This window comes from Pipistrellus kuhlii, unplaced genomic scaffold (genome assembly GCF_014108245.1).
Source record: "Pipistrellus kuhlii isolate mPipKuh1 unplaced genomic scaffold, mPipKuh1.p scaffold_m20_p_6, whole genome shotgun sequence".
NCBI lineage: Eukaryota > Metazoa > Chordata > Mammalia > Chiroptera > Vespertilionidae > Pipistrellus > Pipistrellus kuhlii.
In genome coordinates, this window is record NW_023425562.1 from 32,204,344 (window position 1) to 32,216,593 (window position 12,250).

The following is a 12,250-nucleotide window of genomic DNA, read 5'->3' on the forward strand; positions in this document are numbered from 1 at the left end:
TAACCAACCAAGCCACATCAGCCACAACTTCTGGTGTTTTCTTTTCACTCATCTCAAAATATTTTCAGAAATCCTTTTGATTTTCTCTATAACCCATGGGTTATCTAGGAGTGTATATCCAGGAGTGTTTAATTTCCAAGTATTTGTGCTTCCCAATGTCCCCGTTATTTTAAACTTCATTGCATTGTGAGCAGAGAACCTATCCTGTATATTTGTCCTTTTAAATTTTTTTGTTTTATAGCCTAGCCTATGGTCTACCCTGGTAAATGTTCTGCATGTGCTTAAGAATACGTAAGGTTGTTGTTGGGTGAAATATCCTATGTGTTTCTTTAATCTAGTTGGCTTATAGTGTTCTTTAAGTCTTCCATTGTGTTGTTGGTTTTATCTATTAGTTGGTCTAACTGTTCTACCTATTACTGAGAATGGGGTATATCTGACAACAAAACCAAAGAGACTAAAACCCAAAAAAATTATAGGCCAACATTCCTGATGAACACAGATGCAAAAATCCTCAACAAAATCCAGTATTAGCAAAGTGAATTCAGCAATACATTAAAAAGATCATATACCATGATCAAGTGGAATTTATTCCTGGCATGCAAAGTTGGTCCAATATCCACAAATCAATGAACAAGATATACCACATAAACAAAATGAAAACTAAACTTTGTATGATCATATAGATGCAGGAAAGCATTTGACAAAATAAAAGGTCCATTTCTGATAAAAAGTCTCAGTAAAATGGTGATAGAGCATCCCATAGCATAATAAAGGCCATATATGACCAACCCAAAGTTAACATCATACTTAATGGTGAAAAGCTGAAAAAAACTTAAAAAAATGTTTTTACTGAATTGATGGAGAAAGACTGATGAGAGAGAAACATCAATATGGATCAGCTGCCTCCTGCACAATCCCCTACTGAAGAATGAGCCCGTGACCCGGACGTGTGCCGGGAATCGAAGCGGTGACCTCTAGCTGCCTATGGACACTCAGCCTCATGGACCAGGCTGAAAAATGTTTGCTTAAGATCAGAAACGAGACTAGGATGTCCATTTTCACCACCTTTATTCAACACAGAATTGAAGTCCTAGCCATAGCAATCAGACAAGAAACAGAAAGCATCCAAACAGGACAGGAAGAAATCAAACTGTCATTTACAGATGACATGATACTTTACAGAGAGAACCCTAAAAATTCCACCAAAAAACTATTAAAATAGATGACTCAGTAAAGTAGGAGACAAAATTAATATTCAGAAATCAATTGCATTTTTATTTACTTTTGTTAATCCTCATCTGAGGATACTTAAACTATTTGTTTTTAGAGTATTTGGGAGGGGGAGAGACAGAGAGAAACATTGATGTGAGAGAGATACATCGACTAGGTTGCTTCCTGCATGCACCTGAACTGGGCCCAGGAATCGACCCTGCACCCAAGATACATGCCCTTGATAAAAAATGAACGTGAGACCATTTAGTCTGAGGGCCAACATGCTAACCACTTAGCCAAACCGACCAGGAAGATATCAATTGCATTTAAAAAAAATGTATTTTTATAGATTTCAGAGAGGGAGAGGGAAAGATAGAAACATCAATGATGAGAATCATTGATCAGCTGCCTCCTGCATGCCCCTTACTGGGGGGTCAAGCCCAAAACTCAGGCATGTGCCCTGACTGGGACTCGAACCTCCTGGTCCTCAGGTCAATGCTCAACCACTGAGCCACACCAGCTGGACTAAGCTGCATTTTTATACATCAATAACAAACTACCAGAAAGAGAAATTAAAAAGGCAATTTCATTTACAATTGCATAAAAAATAATAAAATACCTAGAAATAAATTTAACCAAGTAAAAGACCTGGTCTCAGAAAACTATTAAACACTGAATCAAGAATCTGAAGATATAAATGGAAATACAGTGCTCATAAATAGGAGGAACTGGTATCATTAAAATAAATGTCCATACTACCCAAAGCAATCTACATATTTAATGCAATACCTATCAAAATACTAATAACATTTTCACAGAGCTAGAAAAAAAATCCTAAAATTTATATGAAAGGAAAAGAGACCCTGAATAGTCAAAGTAATCTTGAGAAAGATTAAAGTTGGAGGTATCACTGATGTGAAACTATAGTACAAAGCTATAGTAATTAAAACAGCATGGTACTGGCACAAAAACTGATAATAGATCAATGGAACAGAATAGAGTCCAAAAATAAACCAATATCTACATGATCAATTAATCTATGACAAAGGAAGCAAAAATATACAATGGGGCAAAGACAGTATCTTCAAAATTAGGAAAACTGGATAAATACATGTAAAAAATGAAAATGGATCATTTTGCAAGTTGTAAATGTCTAATTACTATGTTGTACATCTAACACTAATATAGCATTGTATCATAATAAATAAAAAATAAAAATAAAGCGAAACATCCTTGCCAGTGTGGCAGAGGTTAGTGTCGTCCTCTGCACCAAGGGTTGTTTTGGCTTGATTTCCGGCCGCCAGGGCACACACCAAGGCTTTGTGTTCAATCCTGGTCAGGGTGCATACGGGAGGCAACTAGTTGATGTTTCTCACATCCATGTCTCTCTCTCTCTTGCTTCCTCTATATCTAGAATCAATAATGATAATAATAAAACACCCAAAACAAATCCTCAGGTAAGAATTAAAAAGAAAAAAGTAAAGGAAAATGGGGCACAGTCGGTTTTTCTTGTTGGTTTTCTTACTTTCTGTCAGTTTGTGCTTCATGTATGTATTTTGGTTCTCTGTTATTAGGTGCACATGTTTATGTTTATATTATGATGGACTCACCCATTTATGATTATAAAACGTCCCCTCTTTATTTTAACATTTTTCTTTTTAAAGTCTATTTATAAAGTTATGTTTTTGTTGACATGCATCTGTATTGAACATATACAAACATTTTTTCTTGTCATTATTCACTAACAACATAGTATAAAAACTATTTACATAGCATTAAGTATTTTAATATAATCTAGAGATTTAAAGTTTAAGGTAGGATGTGTGTACAGTGGTGCCGTATGTTATATACAAATACTACACCATTTATATAAAGAACTTGAGTGGTCATGGCTTATGGTATCAGCAGGGAGTCTTGTAACCAATTCTCCGTGGATACCAAGGAATGACTGTATCCTCTTTTTTAAGTCAAAACAGGTATTATGTTCAACAGGCATGCAAAATAAAGCATCTTAATTAACATGTATGAAAATAATTTTATAAATATAATTCCATAACAGAGAAGGGGAAAAGATGATTCCATGAAAATGTTTATCAGATATAACTGAAAAGTCATTTTAACAGCATAAAAATGACAAAAACTTTTTACTAAAAAATATTTGAAAATTTACACTAAAAATATAACTGAATTAATCTCACCCATTTAAAATAACTGTAAATAACCAAGTCAGAGAAGCAAAAGTATAACATGGGACTTTGATGTTTTTAGCACTAATATTTAAGAACAAATAAGAACAAGTTTCACTTAAAAGGAATCCAATCTTTCCTTTAGCTAATTCTATTATTGCCATTTTATTTGTCTGTTAAGCAAATCAGTTAAATGACTTCCAATTATAAAGACAGGTTAACATTGTAATAACTTTTACTAAGGTAATAACTTTTAGAAAGCTTTCAATTAAAAAAAAACTATTCAATAGGAAAACCACCAGTTATTAACCTCACTGTGTATTTAGAAAGGATTAAAAATACACATTTCCAGGGACACAAACTGTACCAAAAGTATTTCCTTACAAAGTAACTTTACAGAACAATACAACTTGACTTATACAAAGACATATATATTGACATGTTAGCTTTAATACACAATTCAGATGTGTTGGAAGTACCTTTCTAGCAGGGCCTTATTGCATTGATATGGAAGTGTACAACTTCTTTAAATCTTTAAAAATAGTAATAAAAAATTACAAAATAATGCAAATGTAGAATTAAGGCTGAGACTATATAATCTAGTATTAATAGAATTAAACAATACTTATAAAAATGGATGCTGTGGCCTATTTTATATATACAAGGGTAAAGTCTTTAGAAATTTAAAATGCTACTGCTGTCACAAGTTCACTCATGTAGTTACTATTTTTTTTCATGTATTTTAACATTTGAATTCCCAGATACCTGGTGCTTTTTCTTTTCTCTTTTGAATTCTTCATTAAGAGTTTCCTCACATATTTAAATTAAATACCTAACCTCTGGAACTTTCCTTAGGCACAACCAACAAGAGTTTTGTTAAATAAATTTACACAAAAGTTATTAAAAAAAATTGTTTCCAAGAAATAGTTCTAGCAAATTCATAGTAATCATATTGAAAATAATTCATAAACTTTTCTTCAGGATTAATCAATGCTATGTGCCAATTTTACAGTCACTGCTATATTTGCACATTTTCCTCTGACACATTTGCAAGATAATGACAACCAAAGGGCATGTGGACTGGAATAATTACAGAAAATGCATATCATCCAGTAAGAGTCATAAAACTGAATGGTTGCTTTCAGTCCCATCTGGACAGACATGGAAATGAATGCCCAGGTGCTTGTACTGTCCCCATATAGGTATTCAGTCTGGTAAATCATCTCCTTAGTCTTCCAAAACAGAGCTGCCGAAGGCAGGGTATTCAACTGAGACCAAGGTCCCCTCTTCTCTGTCACCTTTCACACATTTGTTTTGGTTACAGTTCTGGTCATAATGGAAAAAGAAAAAGAAAAAAATAATAAATTATATAAGTCAAAGTTTTCCTTTCCCAAACTCCCTCATTAGACCTGTATGGTTAAATATCCATACAGGATATTTGGGCTATTATGATAATTCTTTGTATAATCATATTTAATTAAGTCTTTGTACATAATCACTTCTTTGACATGTATGGGGGGGGGGGGGAAGTAAAAAAGCCTTAAAATAAAAGCAGCAAACATATATAGAAGGGGTAATTTGTAACAGTTTTTTACAATGGTGTACCTCAGACACCAAATCTGAAGATTTTCACTTACTTATCCCCCTTTTCCTTAAATGAAATTATAATATAATTTAAAAAATTAACAATTATAATGCTTATTACAAAAGTTATAAAGACAAGGAAAAAGAAAAAACACACAAACAAATACTTATATTTCTATTTACATAGAGATGAACATAGTGAATACCTTGCATATAAATCTATGCAGACATTTTTATTCAGGTATATCTAAATAATTTATTTTTTAATGATAGTTCCTTAAACTCCTATTTCCAAAAAGATACACATTTTTTATAAAGCTAATTTTTTATCTTTATGAGTAGAAAATGAATTAGAAAACTTAAGTCTCTATTAAAGAAAATGAGTCTACTATGTAGTAGTATTCCATAGTGCTAAGTATATTTTGTCGACTGTACAGTCCACTAAAATCCACCTTGGAATGTCATGAGTTAATATGCAGTGTTTTTCTTTAATGTTAACAAAAGTTTCTATAATGTTTCTCTTATAATGAATTAAAATAAATAACATCTTAAAGTTGATGAAATATGGTAATAACTATAAAAGCTTATAATATATAACTATGTAATACACATATGTAAATATAAATAAAAACATACACACACATTTTGTTGCTATTTCCTATTATTTAATTTGTTCCTGACTGTATGGATGAAATATACCATTATTTCAATAGTAAGATGCTGCTCAAATGTTTTAATGTTTTTGAGATGGTGTGAGATTAGTCCAAAATTTATGGAGTATATGATTGTGTATGAGAAAATTACTAAACACTAATTTATGTTTTATATAGAAACTTATGAAATTTAAATTTTAAATGAAAATTTAGAGTGATTTTAAATTTCCCAAAGATAAACAAGATGCAAAAAGGGAGAAAGCCATAGGCTAGAATATACCAAATTTTCAACCTAAAACTTCTAACACTGCCAACACAAAGCTAAACAATAATGGCGACCTTTTGATGTCTGCACTGATAATAATGGTTCTCCCTTTCACTCTCTGAGAAAATTTACACTCTTCCACCTTTCCTTGACAGTGAGGGGTGACCAGGCCATTGGGAGGGGCAGTTAGGGACAACCAGGCCGGCAGAGGGAGGCAGTTGGTGGTGACCAGGCCAGCAGGGGGGGCAGTTAGGGGTGATCAGGATGGTGATCAGGATGGCGATCAGCAGGGGGGGGCAGGTAGGGGTGATCAGGATGATTAAGGGTGATCAGGCTGACAGGGGGCAGTTAGGGGCCATCAGGCAGCAGGCAGCTGTACAGTTAGGAGCCAACAGTTCTGGATTGTGAGAGGGACGTAAGGTTGAAACCGGCAGTTGGACATCCTCTGAGGCATCCTGGATTGGAGAGGGACCTGGTTGGGCTGAGGGGTCTCCACCCCTGTGCACAAATTCATGCATCAGGCCTCTAGTGTAAATAAAGGGGCTTGGATACAAATTCCAAATACCACAGTCTCAAAGGAACTCCTTCTCTAAGGTTAATATGAGACATGTTTACAGGAAAAGGCTATATTTAAACTTTTAAAAATGATATACAAGAAACCCTTATACCATGGTATCCTTCTGTGTGAGGGCCTCACTAATATCTAATCTAAAAAGGATAATTTTCTTACTATTGAGTTAGGTTACGGATGGCTTTGTTGTTTTTTTGGTGAGCTATCTAAATGGTATAAGGTTTTCTAAACCAAACATGATATGCAATTTTAAAATAAGTAATGTAAAATGGTTTTGCATATTCTATACTTACCAAGTTGCTGATCCTATGAAGCAGAATGCAGTTTTTTTTTAAAGTTAAGCCAAACAACAGAAGAGCAATTTAAATATTAACTTTTAACATATAAAAATAAACTATTAAACTTTCCAAATAATTAGCAAACATTATGTAGAAAACGGGAGTATCCTAGAAGAATTTAATGATTATGTTTTCTTTCATTATACATCACTTGGTTCAATTAAAAAAAATGCTAATTCCAGATCAAGGGGGAAATTAAAAATAAACTCACGCTATTTTTTAAAGCATAATGAGACAAGACTTTTGATAAACTAACCAATGTTAAGTCTCAGATCATAAATAGACTCACCTATTTTGTCTTGTAATTTCTCTTCTCATTCTTTTAGGAGGATTTGGACAATCTGCCATTTCAACCTTTGCTGGATGAAATAAGGAGTCACTGCACTTACGCATGGGAGTTATACCTATAACGATAGAAAATTAACTTTTAGAAGACTGAAATTGTAAGCAAGAAAAGCAAATACAGTGCTAACTGGTTTGGTTCAGTGTCGGCCTGCAGACTGAAGGGTCCCAGATTCAATTCTAGTCAAGGACACATGCCCAGGTTGCAGGCTTGATCCCCAGTAGGGAGGAGTGCAAGAGGCAGTAAATCAATGATTCTCATCATTGACGTTTTTGTCTCTCTCCTTCTCTGGAATTAATATATATATATATATATTTCATATATATGAAAAGCAAACACATCTTAATTTATAGACGAAGAATAAATAATACTGAGAATGATTCTTACTACTCCTGCTGAGAAAATAGTTTAAACCACTTGTCAGATGACTTAGAGGTCAAGAGTCTGTAGATTTAAGTTCTGGATCATTCGCATTCTTTCTTATGGTTGAACCTCTTTAATCATTAATATTCATCTTCATGCTAACAAAATAGACGTTGACAAAAAGTAAGCACATACCTAGAAGCTGTTGCTCCATTAGTTTCAGAGTTTTCTCTCGTTCATCAAGTTCTTGTTTTTTCTTCTTCATTTCTGGAGATTGCAGGTACTCTAATTCACTGTTAAGTTCCTTGGTCAAACTGTTCAACTTGTCCAGAGCATTACGATACTGTTGAAGAAGATCTGCAAAGAAACCAAAGGCATTTGATTTAAAACTACTGATATCATATGAAATTAGGGTTTTAGGAAATAAGAATTAGCAACATTGGGTACTACCATGTTTCCCCGAAAATAAGACATCCTCCGAAAATAAGACCTACTTACAGGTTTCCTTCTGAGTGAAATATAAGGCATCCCCCCAAAAATAAGCCCCCCCCCCCCCTAGGCTAAACATGAGAGATTTGGTCCACTGATTCTGAAAGAAATGGAGTCACAAGCAATTCACCAGGAAATTCAGGACTTGGATTGTTATGATGATGTTCCAGAATATGATGAGATGACTGTCATTGAATAAATGAGTAAATTCTTGATACTGTAGGATTCACAATTTGTCTGGTTTGTGTTGACAACTACCGTACTACCGTACCATATACAGCTAATAAATTTCCTTTATTTTCATTTAACAATAAATGTGTACCGTATTCTTCTTCATGGAAAAATAAGACATCCCCTGAAAATAAGACCTAGCGCATCTTTGGGAGCAAAAATTAATATAAGACACTGTCCTATTTTCGGGGAAATAGGGTATGTTACAGTAACATGTGGGAACTATTTTTAAGGCCACAAAACATTCAATGTAAATAAATGAAATAAAAAAGCACACTTTAGACCTGAGCACAAAACTATTAACCTGCTAAATTTTAATTTTCTTCAATTGATCGGCTTTAATAAATTCATTTCTGTGTAAGGAGTTTTCTACATCAAAGTGCTCTGTAACGTGTCTGATCTAACTCGATAGACACATTGAGGAGGGATGCTAATGCATTAAAGGAAGACTGTCAGAAAACCCCTGTTCCTAACAGACGTAACTGTTACCTTAAACACAGCTTTCAAAGATGCACTTTTGATAGAATACTTTAAAAAAAAAATTAACTTTCCTTATATTACTTTTCTTAAAATGTAGTGCAACACAGACAATAGTGTGGTGATAGCCAGAGGAGAGGGGGGTGAGGCTAGGTGGAGGGGGCAAAGACAGAGGAGGGGAAGAAGGGTGTAAAGAGTTTTTGTTTAGGGCAATGGGCATACGATGCAGTCTGTAAATGATGTTTCATTGAGTTGTATACTTAAAACCTGTATTGTTTTGTGAACCAATGTCACCCCAATAAATTCAATTAAAAAAAGTAAAAGTAAATATATTAAATTATTCAAATTTGAGACTATTGTCTGTAAAATTTACTTGATACTAAATATTAAATACAGTGACTACACTCTAGTCCAGGGTTAGCAAACTACAGTCCATGAGCCAAGAATGCTTTATACAATTATAATGGTTATATTCTAAATGGTTATATAAATACCTTAATACTACCCTTGATTTTACCTCTTGGCTCACAAACCTTAAAATATTTAATGTCTGGCACAAAAATGACCAATATTCATGAGAATAAAGTGTAGTTTACATATAAAACCGTGAAAGATATTATTTAAGAGTCGGGTGATAGTCTTTTTACTTTTTCAAATTGATTTTAGAGAGGAAGGGGAAGATGGGGGAAGGAGGAGGTAGGGAGGGAGGGAGGGAGGGGGAGAAAATGAATGTATGAGAAACATTGACAGGCTGGCCTTCCGAACATGCCAGGATGGGGGATGGAACCAGCAACCTGGGTGTGCCCTGACCAGGAATCAAACGCCACCTTTTGGTGCACACAACAATGCTACAAACATCTGAGCCACATGGGCCAGGGCTAAGTGTCTGCTTTTTAATTAAAGAATTTAATGTATTTAAATGTTGCTCAAGGTCTTATTTCTAATCATCTTATTTTGTAACATGTAAATATTCATTTCTTCTATTTTTTAGTCTGATTTGCTGTTACCTCATATTAAATATTACAATGCAAAACACTATGTAGGCAAAATTATTTGAAGACATTCTGCTTGTAATTGTGTTAGTACAATTTTTGTGGAGGTAGTGTAATTGAAAATTGTTTTTTCTCTGCAAACATCCCATGATACACTAGAAGGATCCTCCCCAAAGCTCTGTTTTATCTCGTCTTTTACTATGCTGGTTGACTCATGGGGGAAAATCTCACTCCTAGGAGTTGTATAATAGAATCTGAGTAGTGTTAAAAGATGCACTCCAGGGTGAAGGTGAAAGAAACTCAAAGCTGCTGAAAGTCTCAGAGCCATTTCTGGTTTTGTCCTTGTTTATTGCTAATCTTCTTTGAATCTGTGATTGCTTCTAAAACATTTCCTTCTTGCTTCAAGTGGCCAGGGCTGGCTGCTATTGCTTACAACCAAAAGTACTTTGTACACATCAGTAATCTTAAACTGTCTTGTTTGATTTTTAAAAACTTATTTCTCAAATATTCGAATTTTTATGATTGAATCATTAGTTTGTATATGGACTGTATCTTTGAAATATATATCCAAAGGATTAAGTATCTGTTATATTTCTGAAGTCCTTGTATTTTCTATCAACCTTACATATTCAAACAATGGGCCCAATAGAGCACACAAATCTTTAATTACAATATTTTCTTCTCTAAATTCTATAGATAATGCCTGATGGGTATACTGATATCCAGGTACCCAGGTAAACTGGAAATTCTGTTTGTGTGGCACCTGTGTATGGAACACAGCATAAACTGTAGTGCTAGAGTGATTAAGGGTTGAGGCTTTTTTATGTCGATTCACTGCTTTCCCCCCCCTTACTTCTTATCATTTAAGATGTTCATTTACTGTCTACAAAGAAGATTTTTGTAAGCATTCAATGCCATCATAAACTGACGTAATGGGCCTCTGTATTGTATATCATTTTAATTTTCTATATATTGTGATATTTTGACATCTTTAAAAACCTTTCTGGCTGGGAAGCAGACTGCCCTCACAGAGTTAGCCAATACTTGAAGATAGCAAAGGGCCCGGTGTACCTTTGATAAGTAACTAATCCGGAGCCAAACCTCCTCTATCTGGCCTGTGCACACCAAGACCCAATATTCTTCTGCCTTATCATCTCAGGGCCAGTTACCAGGCAACTAGCTAGACCACGCCTATAACCCAAAGCCCATTGGAATGGCTCATCCTGTAATATGTGGCTCTCCCTCAGAAACTCCTATAAATGCTGTGGCCTCAGCATTCTCCTTCCTGTCTTCTGCCTCTTAACCACATGGGTGTTTTTCCATGTGGCCCTGCACGGTGTGTGGTAACTTCTGTCTCTAGGACCTGTGAGTGTCATAAACTTTGTTTTCCAGTCTTCCCTTTCTCCCGTTATAGCTGCACCTGACTAACCATCTCATAAAAGAATATAAAATAACTTTTTCCCACTACGTTTCCCACCTACTATTCTAAAATCGCTGGGGTCTGAAGTAACAACAAAAAACTGAATACTATCCAAATTCCTCAACAGTGGAATAAAGAAATAAACTATGGTATATTTACACAATGGAATACAATCCTGCAATGTAAATGAACTACAATTATACACACAGTATTGAGTGAACAAAACCAGACACACAAAAGAATATGCAATGCATGATTCCATTCACATAAGGCAGTGTTTCCCAAAGTGTGGTATGCATACCCCCAGGGGTACAGGAAGAGTTTGGTGGGGGTACGCGTTGCACCAGAGTTTGGTGGGGATATGCACTGCACCGTGCTTAGCTGCGCCTAATTCTACATTCTCATGAGTATGAGGGGTACTCAGTGTTACGAAAATTATAGAAGGGGTACACATATGTCAAAAGTTTGGGAAACATTGACATAAGATACAAAAATGAACAAACTAATCTATGCTATTTTAAGTTAAGAAAGTTATTTTCTGAAGAGGGAAGTTGTTTATCTTGTGAAAATTTATCAAGCAGTATGTCATGAAATGTACATGTTTCTGTATGTTTGTCATGCTTTAATACAATTTAAGAACAAAATATGGTATATATACACAACAGAATATTAATCCTAAAAAGAAAGGGTTTTCTGATAACGTGGATGCACCTGGAAGGCATTAAGCTAAGTGAAATAAACAAGCTAGTCACAAAAGGACAAACACTGTGTGAGTCCACTTATATAATGGGCCTAGAATACTCGAATTCAGAGAAAAGAAACCCTAGTAGCTGTCAGGACACCAGGGTAAGGGGTCAAGAGGAGCAGCTGTTTAATGGGTACAGAGTTTCCGTTTCAAGGTTTGAAGACTGGTTGCACAACAATGTGAATGTACTTAATACTACTGAACTACACATTTAAAAATGGTTAAGATGATAAATTTTATGTGATTTACCACATTTTTATAAAATATTAATAACAACAAACCGCTTTTTTGCTGAAAAAGTAGGTACCCAAGTATATTAAAGCTATATAAAATTAAGAGCAAATAGGCTCTAAGGTAAAGCCTGGAGCAGGCTTCCTGGGA

General features: G+C 34.7%; 1 protein-coding gene across 7 annotated transcripts in view; it reads right to left on the reverse strand.

Moving 5' to 3' along the window:
- Positions 1-3,544: 3,544 nt before the first annotated feature.
- The window catches only part of SMCHD1 (structural maintenance of chromosomes flexible hinge domain containing 1), a 112,699-nt gene continuing 103,993 nt past the window's right edge, over positions 3,545-12,250 (reverse strand). For 6 of the 7 annotated variants that reach the window (XM_045574892.1, XM_036417730.2, XM_036417728.2 and 3 more), the window contains 3 exons: positions 7,711-7,872; positions 7,099-7,213; positions 3,545-4,724 (listed from right to left, as the gene is read on the reverse strand). In XM_045574892.1, the coding sequence (XP_045430848.1) occupies positions 4,700-4,724; positions 7,099-7,213; positions 7,711-7,872 (302 nt within the window). In that variant the 3' untranslated portion in view covers positions 3,545-4,699. The remainder of the gene's footprint in view (positions 4,725-7,098; positions 7,214-7,710; positions 7,873-12,250) is intronic. The other variant, XM_036417729.2, reaches the window with a different exon arrangement.